Source organism: Drosophila busckii, chromosome 2R (genome assembly GCF_011750605.1).
Source record: "Drosophila busckii strain San Diego stock center, stock number 13000-0081.31 chromosome 2R, ASM1175060v1, whole genome shotgun sequence".
Lineage (NCBI taxonomy): Eukaryota > Metazoa > Arthropoda > Insecta > Diptera > Drosophilidae > Drosophila > Drosophila busckii.
In genome coordinates, this window is record NC_046605.1 from 10,493,787 (window position 1) to 10,511,622 (window position 17,836).

The window sequence follows — 17,836 nt, forward strand, 5'->3', positions numbered from 1 at the left end:
TGTCTTAATTTTAAACATTTTAATTTTTGTTTAGCGGTTTATTACTAAAATAAAATATACAACTAAATTTTGCTGCTTTTCATTAATATGTAAGTAATGCAGGCAAAATAATAAATATAAATAAAATTAATAGTCATGTATTTTCTATAAAGATATTATAATTTATAGCACAATAGCTTGTGCATAGAATTAAAACATATAACTAACATTTAAAGCGGCCCCAATTGAAACTCTTTGACTGCAGCCGCTCCTGAGCTGCGCGAGTAACTTGATTACGTGGACAAGTGCTTAAAGACGCGCGCCGCTCTCTTACGCTCACGCCAACGCGCTCTCTCTTGCGTGAGTCTGTGTGTGGGTGATCGGCTCTCAGCTCTCAGTGCTGCCAGCTCGCTTGCACGCAAGTCTTTCAGCTATAGCTGCTGACTCGCTCACTTTGGAGCCAGTGAGAGCGCGAGAGTGCGAGAGAGTAATGCGGCTGGCATATTTAAGCAGAAAGTCGTGTGTTTCATTATTCAGTTGGTTGCTCTTCGTGCGACAGTCAGTTGTGTTGTGCCGTAGGCTACGCGTTTTGTGTTGATCAGTGTGTAAATTTGGAATATCAAGTAAACCTAAAACAAAAAGGTACAACAAACAAAAAACAACAGTGTGCTAATGTAACAGCAATGCAGGCTTTAGTAATTACGAATGGAAAATTAAAGAAAGCAAGCAAGAAACGGAATTGAAAGCGTGTGTACTTTGACTGCCGCTCAACTGGTGGCGTGTCTTTTTTTTCATTCATATTCACATCGTGTTTTACACATCAGCGAATGCGACGCACACAGCAGAAAGCCAAAGAGAGCAAGCAGCAGCAATAAAAATTATGATTGTGTAGAAGAAAAACTTTGTTGTTTTAACTTGGAACGAAACAACAAAATCTAAACGCTGCCTGCTTATCTATTCCGGCCGGCGCTAATCATTTATACACACATACACATACATATGCATATGCATATGTAATTGTTGCAGTTAAAATCTATGACGTGTACCTAGCGATCTTTTCTTTAGTTTTTCATTTCATTAACGTTTAGCTGCGAATTAGGCGTCCACCCAAGTCCACTGCATTAAGCCAAACGCGCTTGACAGTTCAATGAACTGGCTGCGGCAACATACAAAAGTTAAAACCAGAGCGGGACACATATACGCAACTGGTTTACTGTTGAACGCCCAAAAATAAAATAAAAGAAAAGAAAATAAAATACAAGCCAAGTTTAAAGAAATGAAGCGCGTGTTACAAATCTTGGTTCATTTTGTTGCTTGTTTTCAATATTAACTACAGCTAATCATCAGCAGCTGCTGGTAGCGGTAACTAATTTAATTAATAACGCTTTAATAATAGGACGCGTTGACATTAGTACCGTTACCAATTGTGTGGCTTCACGCCACGAAACTCATTTCATTAGAGAAAGTTTAAAACATATTATTCGTCTTGTCATCTTTGTACATCTTTAAGTTTTTATTTATTGCAAATCATTTTTGTACTTTTTGTATAACGCTTTCTACCTGACCAAATACTGTGGCCAAAACTTTCATTCGCAAACACCCACTAGACACCATAAAAAAAAAGCAGCAATTTGTTTATGCCCGCGTCACCTTTGGCGCACATTACGCATACGCAGCATTGCACACACAGACAGACACACGCACGTCTTTAGCTGCAATATAATTTGCAATTTTGTGTTTTTTTGGCATTACATAATACACACTGCAGTTGTATTAAAACCTGTACGATTTGCATAATGACCAATTTTTTATATCTGGCTCTTTACTTAGTTTTTGCTTTGCAGTGGCTTCTTCTTTAATTAACTTTAAGCGTAGCTACCAATCTCGTTTTCATTTAATAATCTCAGTTGCTGCTGCTTGTGCAACAGTTAATTATTTTTTAGGCCTGCTGTGAGATAAGCAAACAATAGCAACAGTTATAATGTCCAAACTTTTATTTTGTAATCGTAAGCAAACCTTTCTAATGTCTGCGCATAACTTAGACTTGTTAGTTAGTCTAAATAAGGTATTTTAAAAATTCAAGCTAATTTAAATATAAAAGAGAACTATCAATGAAACAGCTTTAAAGTTTCTTCAACTCTAACGTAATGTGTATAAATAAATTATTCACTAAGAAGACAAAACAAAACGTGAAATTGAGTTTTGAGCAATAAAGCTTAGCTTAAAACTACTTTAAAGAATTTTTAAAAAAATAAAACAACTTATATAAAGTTCATAAACTTCAGCTAAGCTTGAATTGCTTTGAAAATAATTTCATTTTAATTTAATTATTTTATTTATTTGATTTTGCAGCTACAATGAAATCTCTGATTGTTTTCTCCTGCCTGTTGGTTGCCCTCAGCGGCGTGCACTGCGATGAGCTTAAAGTGGATGTGATTAGCACACCCGAAATTTGTGATAAGAAATCAAAGAACGGCGATTCACTCACCATGCACTACACGGGCACGCTCCAAGCCGATGGCAAAAAATTCGATTCCAGGTGAGTTTTCGTTGTCAAGCCAAAAATATTAAATTCAAACTGCTGTGAAATGTCAAAGTGCAGGCATTTTTAAAGCTGCACAGCGATTGTCCACACACATGCACATGCATGGATTAAGCATACGCCGCATAGGCCTCAATGCATTGCGCCTCATTGTCGTAAATTAGACGCCAACTGATAAGCGATCTCAATTGTTGGCCGAGCGCATTTTCCATGCTGCTCTTTATGTTGGCCATAACATTGTTCTGCTTTGCAGTTGCAACATGCTGCAACTTTAGTTTTTGTTTTTGCCAACAGTTAATCAAGCACAAGAGCTTAATAAGTTTTATAAAATCAAATTTTCGACGGCTGTTGATAAGTTTTATCTGCAAAACAGTTATAAATTGTAACTTAAGCGCAACTATAAATTCTTCAATATATTTTGTTGTTGTTTGTTTTACTTCTTTTTTGCATAATAACTAAATTTAGCTTATGAACTATGCGCTGCCATAAATAAAATATTTAATTAGTTTGTTTAGCGCTGCAATATTAGCGCTTATCAATTTTATTCTTATCGTGCAAACATGTGCAACAATATTAATAACAAAATTCAACAAACATTTTAATAAATTTATGTAGCAGGCAATGCATTGAGCAAAGTTATCAATTCATTAATAAAGGCAATATTTATTGTTCCTAATGTTACTGAGTTATAAAAGCAAATAAAAGTATTTAACATTTTATACAATTTTGTATTAATAAAAATTTAACTAATGAAATCAATAAATTGCTGCATTAAAATAATAAAAAATAATTAAAATTGCATTAAGTTTGAACTATGCAACTTAAATATATAAATTTTAAATAAAATGTAAATTAATCAATTGTTATTAAATTTTTAAATTTTTGTTAATCAATTGTTAAAGTTTCCATATTTAATTTCCATTAATTTAATCTTTAAGAGCGTGCTCTTGTCTTTAAATTTGGTAAAACACTTAAATTAAAATGTTTATTACTATAAATAAACAAATTTATTTTTATTGCTTCACCCAAATGCTTGTCAATTTTTATCTACACACAACTTTAGCTGACAAGCGTGCTTATCACATTTATGCTTTATATATATATATATATATTTATTTAGTTACTGATTTGCTTTATGCCCAAATATTTATTCACCTTGATGGCTTAACAAGGTCCAAGCAAATTTTGTTATGCAGGAAATTGTTTTTGTAATACAATTTTAGCACATATGCTAAACTAAAGACACACGTATAGAGCTTACCTGTGTGTGTGTGGTAAAAGTTTGTGCTCAAAGTTTTGGCAATTGCTGTTTAATTTAGCGTGCTGCCAAAAAAGGGACTCGCCTCATAACTCAATCAAAATGCGTCAACAGTTTGTGCTTTAAGGCCAAATGCTTGTCTGGCTGGCAGTCACTGTTTTGTCTGCTTGCCACTTGTTGCGCTTGCCGCACTTAAGCCAAGCGACAGCCACTTTTGTGCCAGTCAAGTGCAGTCGAGTGGCAACAAGAAGAATTTTGTTGCCGGCAGCATTTTGCGCTGCTTAAGCTTGCAACGGAAATTAGCTTGCTACAGTTTAACTTTTCTTTTTTTCATGTTTTAACTGCTGCTGCTGCTAATTAAGCTGCAGCTACAAATATGAAAGGCTTAAGTCTTTAGCTTCAGTTGTGCCTTTGACAGTTTGTTCGATTGCCTATTGAGCTGCCAGTGGCAGGCACTTGTTGTTGGCTTTGTTTGTGCAACATAAATTGACAAGACTAAAAGGTAAAATGAAGTGAAAGGCTGGGAAAGAGCCAGAGCAGCAAGTGCTGTGGCTAAAAGGACAGTTGAGTGTGGAGCTGGAGACGAGCAACAAAAAATACAAAAAGCTAATGACATAACTTAGAGTGTTCATATCGATTGCTTAGTTTAAAATAAAGCAAGTAAGTTGCATTGAAAAGCTGCTAGGACATAGACTAAGTGTTGAATATTTATTAATCTATAGGCTTTAAAACAAAAGCTGCACTATAGTTAAATGTGCTATATAAAAGTAAATTTAATTTTAAAAATAAGTCTAATTTAAGAAATTTTCTTCAGCAGCTCATTTTTAATTATTTTTGTAGCTCAAATATTAGCTCAACAAAATTGATACTTTTTATTATAAATGAAACTGAAATGACAATTGGGCAATAACTAAAATTGTAGCCAGTCAGTCATACGTGCCGGACTGTGCACAAAAAGGATTACAAGGACACACTGGTGCTGGAGCTGTGCCTGTGGGTTGGGGGCGCTGTCTAACTAATTTCATTACGCTTCAAGTGCGCTGCAATTAAAATGGCATGTTCTAGTTTTATTTTTTGCCTGCCTGCCTCTTGCCTCAATAATTTATTCAATAATGAGCGCGAGTTTGAGTCCTGTCACGTGCCTGACTCAGGCTTGCTTTATGTTCATTGTTTGGACCTCACCTGTCATTGCCAGCGCCTTGTCACGTGCGCTGCTTGGCCACAACGCTGCCACTCCCACTCCCATTTTAGTTGCTGCTGTTGACCTGCTAGCGTTTTTTTTTTATTTTTGTTGCTAGTTCTGCCAGCATAATGTCTGCATTATTTAGACGCTATATTCTAATCAGGCTGACGCGTAACATGAGCAACGAAATGTTGGCTAAGGTTACAGCTTATGATATATGTGTGTCCTTCAGTTGGGGCAACTTAATTTGTTTGCTGCGCTACATATTAAATTTGATACTTTTAGTAGCTTGAAGGCTTGCAAGTTGACTTTAAATTTATTGCGCATACGCAGTGTTGACTTTAAGTTGTAGTTACCTGTTAAGCAATTTGCAAAGCACAAAGGGACGCCAAACTTGCAACATGTTTCATGCAGCAGTTCGCGCTTTTGGCAGTTTCCTCGCCCCCAACAACTTTGCCTAGTCATATCTTACGCATTGCTGTTGTTGTTGTTGCTCGCATGATTTGTCTGTGGCAGCCAACTTGAGTTTGAGTGCGTCAAGTGCAACTTAATGTCCAAAAGCGTAGCGCAAAAAGCAAAAAACCAAAAACATGAAACGCCGCGCACCAAAGTGAAAGTTTTAGGCGAAGTGCCATTAGCCAAGGCAGACAACCTTGACTGTCAACAAGCTGCTGTGTTTTTAGCTGCTCTTGCCTGCCACACAATTAAAATGGCAAACAGGAAAGGCTAAAACGCATGCAACTACAAATGTTATGAAGCAGCAGAAGCAGAAGCTGCGCTGCTGCTGCTGCTGCTTGTTGTTGCGTCAGGCCTGAGTGGAGTTTAAGCAACACCTTGGCACGATTATTTTTTCTTTTGCATTTACCAAGGAAACATTTATGAGTGTGTACCCCACCCACAACTAGTAGCTACTAAATCTAAAGCTCATTACCATATGAAGCAATCAGTTAAAGTTAGAGCGGCAACATACAGCGCTTCATACAGTTAATGCACAGTGGGTTGTGTGCACAAATTTGTGGTTTTATGTTCTGCAATTTAAAGTGTTTTAATTTATTTTTAACAGCTTTAAGCTTTATTTATTTATTTATATATGTAGTATATACTTGTAGTTTTCATATTGATTAAACAATTAAAAAAGTTCAAGTGTATATTTCAAATTTTGAGCTTTTATTTTATTTAGAAAAACATTAAGCATTAAAGTTATGGTAATAATATTCAATTTTATATTTTATAGTTTTTTTTTTATTAAAAAGAACTAAACAATAATTAATTTCATATTGACTGCACCCTGTAAAATGTTTAATTATATATTTTACAGCTCTAATGTGCTCTAAATTTTAAATTCTTTAAGTTTTGAATTGCTTAGTTTAAAATACTATAAAAGTCTTAATTCATTTAAAATATTAAACACTTAAAAGATGCAATTATATATTTTATAAGAGGTAAATAATTATTATTTTCATATTTTGCATTTGGCTAATTTTAAATTTTTTAAGTTTTCAATAATTTTGTTTTAAATAATGTCAAAATCAAAGCATTTTTGAGCTTTAATTTGATTGCTTCCAAAACTGATTGAACTTTTGTTGAAATTTTTATACGCAATTTTCTTATATTCTTATATTAAATATTTAAAATATTCCATTTTACATTTTATAGATTTTATTACATTAAAAAGAGCTCAGTTCATTTTTTTTATTATTATTCTCATATTGACTGCCCATTTAAAATATTCAATTATATATAATGCACTCTAAATTTTAAATTCTTTAATTTTTTAATAATTTAGTTTTCATTAATGTCAAAATCAAAGCTTTAATGAATGTTTTCGCTTTAATTTGATTGCTGTTTGAACTTTTGCTCAAATTTGTATACAAAATTTAGTCAATTTTCACCACAGTGCAGGACAACACATTATGGCAACTCTGCCTTGGCAAGCGGCGCTGCTATTTTGTGTTTGAAAAATTGCAAACTGTCTTCAGTTGCGATGCGGCGCACATTCGTAGATAGTTTAAATAATTAATGAGGCGACTGCAAAATTTTGGTAGCGCACACACTCGAAAAAAAATTTACAACATTTATTTACATTTTTTTTTTTTTGACTAGACTCAAAGCTTGGCACGTGCGGCATGGCGCATAAATTTGTTGCCACACAGACAGAGAAAGAGATAGAAAGAGTGTAAGAGAGAGACAGCAAGCGAGTGTAAAGTTTGCCAGCTGCGAATTGTTCGCACTTTGACCAAAGGGGAGCCCGCAGAAGTTTTCATAGCAAACTGACAACTGCGCCTTGTTGCACGTTAATCGTGCAACTTGTGCTGCTTGTTGTTGTTGTTTATTCCAGGCGGCATTGAGGTTTAGCTGAAGACGCCGCATATTTGATTTTACAACTTTTTTGGGACACAACGCACATAAAACGAGGTCATCAATGCCAAAGCTGGAGCAGACATAGCCATAGCCAAAGGATTCAATTTGATTGGATTGAAAGTCAATGTGCAGCAGTCGCAGCCACAGTGGGTTGGTATGATTTGCGCACACCCTCAAGACCAACCCAACCCCCCACCCTACCACCCACTGTGCGCCCAGCAAAAATAAACAAAATCACGTAATGGTTGAACGTAGCCCATTGAGCTGCATTTTAAATGCGTCGGAATGCATAAAAATACCGAATGAAATCGAAACTTATTAAATATTTAGCAGTTGCCGCAAACGCAAAAAATGAGTTTACATTTCCAACTCCGACTCCAACTGACTTTATGATAATGCGTTGAAGCATAAAGCGCGCAAAACGCTTGAAAAATACCTAAAGAAGCGGCAAAAATATTAAACGAGGCTGCTTGCCACATCAACTTGCCACACCAGTTGCGAATTCCAGTTCTCCCCACCCCACCCCAATCCCATTGGTTACAACAACTGACCTTTTGTTTGCTGCTGCTGCTGATGCTGCTGCTGCCGGCGCGTTGTCCAAGCAACTTCATCAATTTTTGATGCTTGGGGACAGTTGGCAATACGGCGTACAAAACTGACTACGGCCAGGGCAAACTGTTTGTTGACTGAAACAATCAACACATTTAAACGATTTGTATTCATTTATTAACGTGTTAAACGCCAGAGTTTAAAGTTTGAAGTGTAAGCTTAATTGGTGGAAAATATATAAAATAATATTTTATAGCACTTGGCAACTATTGGCAAAATTATTTACTAGCTAAACATATTATTTGTTTTGACTAAGAAAAATAATTAACTTATTAAAAATATAAAAATGTAGATTAGATCATATATGACTATAAAATAAACAATGATTTGATATATTTTATACAAGAATATGCAGCTTTTAGTTAAGCAAGATTGAGCTTAATTGTTAGGGAATGTTAAAAAATATTTTTTATGAGTTGGCAACTAGTGAAAAAAATACTGAATAATTTTTTAAAAATATTTAAAATACAATAAAAAGCTTAGAACTTATTTGAATATATAATAAACAATGCTATTATATTTTATTTTATAGAATATGTAGCTCTTAGTTAAGCAAGAGTGAGCTGAATTGGTAGAAATATATTAAACAATATTTTATATAATTTGGCAACTAGTGAAAAGTATTATGGGTTTGAAAAAAATACTGATTAAATTATTAAAAATATTTAAAGTATTTAAATATAAAATAAACAATGCTATTATATTTTATTAAAGCATATGGAGCTGTTAGTAAAGCAACAAATTGTTTAAAAGTTGTGCTTTTGAATAAAATATTTTTTTTTTTAATAGTAATCAAGATAATTGTTGAATAGGTTTGCTTACAAATTTAATATATTTGGGTAACTTTTGGAAAAATAGTGTTTAAATTATGAAATATATTTAAAATATAAAAATGTCGCTTGGAACTTTTTACATAATAATTTATTTGATGTCGCAAATTAAACAGTAAAATGCTTAAAAGTTTTACTTTTGCATCATTTTTAAAAGAGACATTTATTTATTTACAAGCTTAATTATTATAAAAAATATAATTTAATAACTAAAGGTGGTGAGTGCAAGTTGCTAAGGCCATCGACCCAAAAAAAAAGATAAAAGATATAAGATAAGATAAACTTGAATGGAGCTGCTTACCAAATTATATGTTTTTGTTGTATAGAGCTGCTTAAAAATTATTTAGAGTTTTGTATGCTGCTTAGTGCTGTTTAAGAAATTTTGCATATGCCAGCATTTATTTTATTTAGTTAAATGCCAACTGATAAATATGCTGGCAAAATTGTAACAAATTTCCAAAGTTAATGCAGCTATAATAAAGATCAAACAGTCTTTGAATATAGCTTACACTTCTATAAATCTAAATATCATAAATTAGCGAACCAAATGCTTACATCCTGTGCTTTTTCTAAAATCACCTGTGCGTGCCTCAGATAGAAACGCCAAGTGTGGCGCTATAAAAATTTCACATATTACTAGAAATTCATGGAAAATAATGCAATAAAAATTCACAGCCAACAGTCGCAGTCACAGTCGCAGTCGCTTGCATACAACAGTGTCTTAAAGGCTGTAATCCCTGCCCCAACCACCCAGCCACACCCACTCAGAGCAGCTACTCGACATTTGTACGCCAGACAAATTCTGCACGGTTTTTTATTTCATCAAGAGATTTGCAACACATAGCACTTGAGCAAACGGAAAGCCACGACACTTTGGCTATGCCGCTGCCTCTGACAAAGCACTTGAGGTAGCACTTTTTCGGTTGGTTGGATTACGCGGCGTATAACGGTAACCATCATCATGAGCCGTGCCACCAACAACAGCAACTTCAACAAATAACAACAAACATGCAGCGAAATGTAAAAATGTTTGCCCCAGAGATGTACATAAAATATTTAACAGACGCCGGCGTCTTTTTTTTTGAAAAACACGTAAAACTTCGAGCCTGAGTCGGCCCCCAAAAGTGTCGTCAGTGTTTTGGTGGGTGTCGCCTTGTTAATCATTTGTTCTTCTGCCTTTGTTGGCGGGGGGCAATAATCTGTTAGACGTGCCGCCACTCATTAAAAAATGATCCCAAACTGGGGAATACAACTTGCAACAATATTTGTTGCAGCTCAAAAGTTTCGATCAAAGTTTCTTCCTAGGCATGCCCAAGTGACACATTTCCAATTGCAAGTTGCAATCTCAACGGGGAATTTGGTTCCATGCTCTAGCATTTATTATTGACTTACAAGTTGACTGAATCAAAGTTCAGTTCGCGCTGGGGAGCAGTTGCTAAATAATAAAAAAAAACAGCTGAGAATATTTAAATAAAAATGAATACTGAGCAACATTTTAAGCGCTAGAGCTTAAAAAGTTAAGTTTGTACTACAAATATTTATATTATTATAATAACATGAAAAAAATTTTATAAAAAATTCGCTATTAAATTTTAATATTTAAAACAGAGTGCTCAGCTTATTTTTAAAAGTTTAACTAATCAAAGTTCTTTAGTAAATAATAAGTAAATCACTTACTAGCTAGAAATTTGTTTTTAAATTCTACTCTATTAATATATAAAGTAAAGGTTAAGAGATTTGTTTTTAAAATTGAATGACAACAGTATAGTGATAGTTAAGAAACTCTTATACAAATATCGAAAAGTATTATTATATATATACAGATATATGTATATTTATATATTATTTGTTGAATCAAATGAATTAAATAGAATATAATTTTTTAGCTTGAAATTTGTTTTAAAGGTTGTAAAAATATTCACATAAAATAATTATTTTATTATTAAAATATAAAAATAGTAATTTTATGAAAAATATATAGGAAAGGTTTAAAAAAATGCTGTGATAAAATGCAATAAACACATAAAAAATGTTTTCCTTTAAATATTAAATTAATATTTAAAACAGAGCGGTGAGCTTATTTTGAAAAGTTTAATAAATCAGAATTCTTTGGCTGGAATTTTGTTTTTAAATTCTACTATATTCATTTATATGACAATTTTATAAAAAAATTATAGTAAGGCTTAAAAAATGCTGTAATAAATTGCAATAAACACATAAAAAATGTTGATGTGCAATTTTTTATCATCTGCAACTCAATCTTAACGCAGCTCAGTTTTTAATGCTCTTTAGCACATAAACCATATAATAATCATCAAATTATATATGAGTATCTGCATTTGCCACATCATACATCATGCGGCATGCGGCATGCGGCATGAGGCAGCTCATGCATAACTGAGCAGCTTAGCGCTGGATGGGGACAGCGAGCCTAGAGCTTGAGACATATGGGGATGTCATCTTATATTTGCACGTTATAAATTAAAGTAATTCGCCATCAAACAAATAATTTTGAGCGCCACAAGAGATATAAAAAATGATGTATTGTTTTAAAATGTTGGGTGAAGTGTGTGAGAGCCGCTTGTTGTGCATGTAGCACTTGAAACTTTGTGACTAACAAGCGTCTGTTCCCTTTTTTTATTTACAGCTTCGACCGCGACCAGCCTTTTACCTTCAATTTGGGCGCTGGACAGGTGAGTTAGCATTGCCAAACTGTTGTGTACAAATTAAAATTTAAATGCTACTGCAGGTTATTAAAGGCTGGGATCAGGGTCTGCTGGACATGTGCGTGGGCGAGAAGCGCAAGCTGGTGATACCACCACAGCTGGGCTATGGTGATCAGGGCGCCGGCAATGTGATTCCACCCAAGGCAACGCTGGTGTTCGAAGTTGAGCTGATTAACATTGGAGATGCGCCCGCTGTCACAAATGTGTTCAAGGAGATTGATGAGAACGCCGACAAGCAATTGAGCCGCGAAGAGGTAGCTTAACATTAAAATTTACTTAATCAAAATTAAAATTAATGCTGTTTATTTTACAGGTAAACGTCTATGTATGCAACGCACTTTCATTATTATTTTTTATACACTTTATGTGCAATATCCGTGGGTCTTGGTTTGTTACTAATACAATCATATTTCATTTTAACACTCAGCTGCTTTGTTTTTGTTTTAAAATTAATATATTTAATATTTTGTTAACAGGTCAGCGAGTATTTGAAGAAACAAATGAGCGCCGTTGAGGGTCAGGACTCTGCTGAGCTCAAGAATATGCTGCAGGAGAACGATAAGCTGGTGGAGGAAATTTTCCAGCATGAGGATAAGGATAAGAACGGTTTCATTTCGCATGATGAGTTCTCCGGACCCAAGCACGACGAGCTGTAGAGCTGTGCGGCCTGCGAACAAGTGCTTAAGTTATATAATATATATGTAAAAAATACAAAATAAAACACAACAACAACAATAATGCTAAAAACACACGCACAACAAACAACAGACAACAATATAATCTAAAAACAAAGTGGACTGATGTCTCCTTTTCGAGACGCTTTTACTTAGTTTTTCGCTGCTTTTTTCCAACGCGCTGTCATTCATATTTGTATATACATAAAAACCATATACATTATTATATAGAATGTTAAGCAAATTTTCCATCTGTACTGTCTGCAATATTGTAGTTTATAAATTCGAAGTTGAGGCATAAATTATTTTACATACATTTATAGGTTGTTACTATATATGCAAAAAACGTTTGTAACATATTTTTGTGTTGAAAGCTGGCCCCAGCGCAGCGTAGTGCTGTTTTTTATGTAAACAATCATTTTATATTGCAAAAGAAACAACAAAAAAAAAACTAAATAAACAAACAAACAATAATTTAAAGCGTGTTGTTTTAATTCGCAAATGCAAACTCATGTTTAAACAGTTATAGTCATTATTTATATTCAAATTTGAAAATATACAGAGTATAATATATATATAGAACATCACATACAAATATTTATTTTTTTTAGATACATTTTAAAAAATTAACACATTCGAATTGAGAGCTACAAATTCTTTAAATTACAAACAATTATTATCAATCAATTTGAAAATTAAAAAACAAAAAACACCGTTATTTTATATACAGTAAAGCTGCAGCCAGCAGCCAATGGTGCGAATGCGTAACGAAAACACTACATCACTTTTTATGGTCTTACATGTCTAGACGTGTTTAGAAAAAGTATAGAGGGGGGCGCGGGCTATATAGCTACAGTAATTGCACTAAGACACAAAGGTTAAGTTTTAGGCATTTAGTATATAGAAAACCAGTTCCAATATAATGGAATCCTGTATGCCTGACGATTCGCTATGCAGCGTTGGTATTAAATGATTATCCAAGGCGTTCATATAAAGCGGCGCAAGCTTCGAGCCACGTGCGCCAGCTTCATAGCAAACCTGCAAAATTAAACAGCATTAAATTATATATTAAAGCACAATTTAGTTATAGCTACATTCTCCTGATCCAGCGTAGCGCGCAGTGAAAGCTTATTAATGCCAGCGGCAGCTAAAAGATCAAGATAAGGCAGTAAAGCCATCGAAGCGCTTCTGGCCAGCTGCTCAGCAATGCGCGTTATGTCGCCATAGTTATTGCCATTGGTTGCATACCAATCCGCGCTCTAAAAAGAAACTTTAAATATTTTATAGGTTTAAAATTGACGCTTGCTTGCCTTAATAATAAATATATCGCTGAGCCGTATTGTGTAGTTTGTATTGGAAAAATTGAAGCTCGTGTGCACGCGCATGTTGCCCACGCCATCCATAGCACGCTCATCTATGCAGGATTTGACGCTGTAAAATAAGTTATAAAACAAATGCTACAAAGGAATTGCATGTGCGGCACCCTACCCCACATTGATGTCACGCTCGGCATCCACCCATTTAATGCTGACAGTTTCGCTTTGCTCATCGCTGGCCGCAATGGGACCGCAGACTATATCAATGTCTGTTTGATTGCGCAGCGCTTGACGCACTTCCTCCATTTTGGCGGGCATTACCTGCACCATGAGACCGTCTTCAACAATGCTGCACTTGCCGGACAGTCCGCTGCTGCTCTTCAGCGATTCGTTGAGCACAAAGAAGCTGGCGCCAGTTATTTTGCGTGGCTGTCCTTGTATATTTATTGCCTGCGTGGAATAGGCAAACATTTCAGCGCGATCGTCGTTAACATTTTGCATGCAAACCAAATGCCCATCGGCTAGTTTGGAAAAGTTGCCCGCAAATGCCAAAATATGATCTGTGGCATTGTTGATCGCCTTGATCACATCGTGCTGGCGATAACGTGGTATTGTCACTGTCGTCTGGCGATCCTCCATGTGTATGTAGAGACCACGTATGGCGGGCAAGGAGTATGTATAATTGCGAAAATCAACCAGAAAATTGATAATAGTTTGCGCTATTTCGCCATAGACCGATTCACGACTGCGCACCGAGATGAGCGGACAGGGATAGTAACGGTATTGTGCGCCCAAGCGCAGTATAAGACGCAGCGGCAACACCTTGGCCCAGGGCACTTCATGGCGATGTATAAGCACGCCCACTAGATAAGGATTATCCGGCAATATAACGCCCTGCAAACACTGATAGGTGGGCCGAATATAAATAAAGCCGCCATGCTCACGCGAGCCCAAGAAGTTCGGATTGCGTGGACTGGTAAACGATAGCTCCTGTGTGCCCGCATGCGCATGCTCCGTCTCCGCATAAATCTCATACAAATGCTGGAATATATCACGCGGCACTGGCGCTGCGCCATTATTTGTCGGCGGCTGTGCTATCTCCAGCAATATAATCAGCTCATCGTTGCCCACATGATGCATGCCACAGGTGGTGAAGTTAAGCACCCAACGATTCATGCAGCAGCTCACTGCAAGCAACAAACAAACAAAATGTTTATTATTGTTATTTAATAGTCGTGCGCTTAAACTTACTATTGAGCACCTTGACCAGCACATAGAAATTGTTCTTCAGCATAAACTTGAGCGTTTCATGCTGCAGACGTTCGAGCAAATCCGCATCATTGCGCACCATCTTGTAGTCCACATCACAGTTGCTGCCCTCGCGACTTGCCACACAAATCGGTGGCAATGCGTGCTCCTCAAAGGGTATAAAGCAGCCATGAGCATCGCTGGGCGGCAGCTTGCGACGCGGTGAAATTTGCGCTGCTTTGCGATTTGCTGTGGACACATTTAAAATTAATTAAAAATTTATTAATCACTTATAAATAAATACCGCTCTCGTTGCTCTCTATGCCTTTGGTGGCAGCTGTCAGCGTTGCCGCTGCTGCGCTGGGCGGTATGGAGCCGCGAAAGAGCTGCGCCACCAGACCCAGGGCGGTGCTACTGTCAATACTGCTGCTGCTGCTGGATGTGCTGGTGGCGCCCGGCGTGGGTGGCTTCTGTTGGGCGCCACTGTTGCTGCGCTGCACGCCACGACGCGCCTGCTTGGCCTCGCCCCACTGCTGCTCCATGGTGCTGGCCAGTTCGCTGCCCGGCGCAATGCCATCGCTGAACATGACGCTCTTGCGCTTGCGCCGCTGCTTGCCATCCGAGCTGCTGGAATTGGAGCTGCTGCCGTCGGTTTTCTTAAGCACACCCACGGGCACAATCACGCTCGGCGGTGGTGCGCCAGCGCCAGTGCTCACCTGACAGTGCGGCGGTATGGTTGAGCAATATTCCATGGGATTGTTGGGATTGGGCGAGCGCATGGGTGTGGGCGGCAGCGCTGCGGGTGCTGCGCCAGCATAAACAGTTGCAACGCCTCCGTTGGTCTGACGCTCCGTTAGAATCATGAAGCACTGCACGCAAACGCGCGACTCCGGCTCATTGGCAAAGGGCAAATGAAAGCGCTGCGAGCAGCACACAGAGCAGAGCACTTTGCCACAGGCGCGGCAGTGATGACGTCGCTTGATCATGGTAAACTTTTGCTGGCATTGCATGCACTGTCCGGCCATATTGTCGGGCACCCAGATGGGCGGCACTTTGCCCAGATTGGCATGCGGATCGCCATAGCCCACAGCTTCATAAATGGGACTATCATCATCTTCCTCAGCAGCTGCTTGCGGACTGCAAGAACATTCTTGCTCTGACTGCTCCATCGCCTGCTGCTGCTGCTCTGCGTCTTCCTCCACATAGCCACCGTTAAGCTGCAAGCTTTGTGGACGCTGTGGTCGCGACTCCAAAGCTTCAACGGCTACCGCTTCCTGTGCCTCTGCTTCTTGCTCTTCCTCCAGCTTGCGTCCGGATAGCGAATCCGTCTCACTGCCGCTGCTGCTAAACGATGTGCCCAGCTCCTCAGTGTCTACAGGCTTAGCTGGCTGCTGCTCCGCTTCCTGCTGCTGCACACGCAACTCGGCAAACTCCACTGTCGATGCTTGTGAAAAGTTATCCACATTGTTCTGATCCGCCGAGTTGGTTTCCTGATCGGACAAAATGCGCACAGATTCCTCTTCGGTAGCTGGCGAAGCGGTGGTGCCATCGTCATCTTCCTCCTCCTCTAACATGCCTTGCGTGGGCATAGCTACAACCTCTTCTTCTTCTATATCTATATCTACCTCCACCTCCTGCAACATGCTGTCCAGCTCAGTGTCCGAAATTTCGTCCATTGTGGAGCAGAAGGTTATTGGCTGACTGCGCTTGGGCAGCTCATCCGCCTGCGGTTTGGACTCAGCAGGCAACGTCGGCGCAGGCTGCAATAATAATATTATTTATTTTATTTAAATTGCTGCAATTTCAATTTACCTCTGGCAGTTTATCCTTATTGTCCACAGCAGCCGCCACTGGTTGACTTTGCGGCTCCAGCTCTGTGCTGGACTCCTCGGAAAGCTCGTTGAGCACCTTGCCCAGTGCCGAGGAGGCTGTTACTTCACAGGGATGCATAGACTGCGATGTTTGCGTTATGGATATAGACGATAGACCCACAGCCAAGTCATCCACGCCCACTGAATCCTGCGGCTGAGCGTTGGCAGCTTGCTGCTCTTCGGGCTGCTCCTCTGCCAGCAGCTCTAGCGCACTCTCGAGCGCTTGCTCCTCAGAGTTACCTGGCGAGGGACCCGACGAGAACGTAGAGCATGAGGATGTAGTCAACGATTCCGTGCTGGATATAGTTGTTTCATCCGCTTGCTTATTTTGTTTTTCCTTGGCTTCACTAAATTTATTTAAATCCTCATGTGTTTCCTCATCCTCATCCTGCTCCTCCTGCTCTAACTGTTGTTCTTGCGGCTGCTCTGCACTCCAGTCGAAGCTCTCGTGTGTCTCCAGCGATTTCACATTGTTGCGATAATCGTTGAGACTGTTAAACACTTGCGAGACGCCCACAAAGCTTTTGGCAGCGGCGCCCGCGCCAGCACTTCCATCGCCCAACGGGCGTGCCTCATCGCGTGATTTGCAATTTAAGGTTACGCTTGCTGCATTTTTAGTCAGCTGCTCATCCGCTGCAAGATGCTACAGTTTAACAAACTTTCGTCAAATTTGTACGGCCTTGAATTTTACCTTTAAGCTCAGCTTCCAGATTGTCCAGGACCTGATCGATGTCCACCAGATCCATCGTTGCTAAACAGCTTGCATCTAAGCCGAAAACGAAAGACGTAATAGGCGCTGAGAACAGCTTGCTGTGGAGACAAAAAAATTTTCACTCTGTGTGTTAGGTTGCGGGGGCGGCGCGGGGTGTTGGGCAGTCTAACGTATACGAACTCGTCAGAGACGCAAATTCGAAGACAACAAAGCAAAATAATGATTCATAGACGCTAGCGAACGCTCGCTACGCAAACTTGCAATCTACTGTCTTATCAGCGTTTATTCTGCACATCCATTTTCGGCAGCGAATTATCTGAATTACCTTATTTACACTGCTTTTTGTATTATTTCTTGCAAATAATAGAGATGTGTGTGCAAAAGCTGACATTGATCGATTGACATTAATTTTTTATAGCAATCGATGAAAACATTTAAAAATTGGATTAGTGCGCATCAGCTGTTTTTGAACAGTGTGGCCGCTTTTACGTTTAACATTTGAGCTAACAGAAACTTAACATTAGTTC

General features: G+C 38.1%; 2 protein-coding genes across 2 annotated transcripts; one reads left to right on the forward strand and one right to left on the reverse strand.

Annotated features, from left to right (window-relative positions):
* The first annotated feature begins 507 nt into the window (after positions 1–507).
* LOC108595107 (FK506-binding protein 2) lies at positions 508–12,627 on the forward strand. Its single transcript, XM_017980268.2, has 5 exons — positions 508–621; positions 2,332–2,518; positions 11,410–11,455; positions 11,512–11,742; positions 11,965–12,627. Exons 2-5 carry the CDS (start codon positions 2,337–2,339, stop codon positions 12,142–12,144), a joined length of 639 nt encoding a protein of 212 aa, XP_017835757.1. The 5' UTR covers positions 508–621; positions 2,332–2,336; the 3' UTR covers positions 12,145–12,627.
* Positions 12,628–12,843: 216 nt separating this feature from the next.
* LOC108597342 (zinc finger FYVE domain-containing protein 9) lies at positions 12,844–17,698 on the reverse strand. The gene is made up of 9 exons (XM_017983847.1): positions 17,635–17,698; positions 17,289–17,407; positions 16,539–17,230; positions 15,031–16,486; positions 14,730–14,975; positions 13,651–14,665; positions 13,473–13,593; positions 13,257–13,421; positions 12,844–13,200 (listed from the first exon to the last, which is right to left on the reverse strand). Exons 2-9 carry the CDS (start codon positions 17,341–17,343, stop codon positions 13,048–13,050), a joined length of 3,903 nt encoding a protein of 1,300 aa, XP_017839336.1. The 5' UTR covers positions 17,344–17,407; positions 17,635–17,698; the 3' UTR covers positions 12,844–13,047.
* Positions 17,699–17,836: the final 138 nt, after the last annotated feature.

What these genes read in the sequence shown, in the direction of transcription:
- LOC108597342 (XM_017983847.1), bottom strand. Translation starts at nt 17,343, where the DNA reads ATGGATCTGGTGGACATCGATCAGGTCCTGGACAATCTGGAAGCTGAG. An exon ending in TCTGGAAGCTGAGCTTAAAG is followed by an intron (nt 17,231 to 17,288) that starts GTAAAATTCAAG and finishes AGCATCTTGCAG; the next exon opens with CGGATGAGCAGCTGACTAAA. An exon ending in ATAAGGATAAACTGCCAGAG is followed by an intron (nt 16,487 to 16,538) that starts GTAAATTGAAAT and finishes TTATTATTGCAG; the next exon opens with CCTGCGCCGACGTTGCCTGC.
- LOC108595107 (XM_017980268.2), top strand. Translation starts at nt 2,337, where the DNA reads ATGAAATCTCTGATTGTTTTCTCCTGCCTGTTGGTTGCCCTCAGCGGC. An exon ending in GGCAAAAAATTCGATTCCAG is followed by an intron (nt 2,519 to 11,409) that starts GTGAGTTTTCGT and finishes TTTTATTTACAG; the next exon opens with CTTCGACCGCGACCAGCCTT. An exon ending in TCAATTTGGGCGCTGGACAG is followed by an intron (nt 11,456 to 11,511) that starts GTGAGTTAGCAT and finishes ATGCTACTGCAG; the next exon opens with GTTATTAAAGGCTGGGATCA.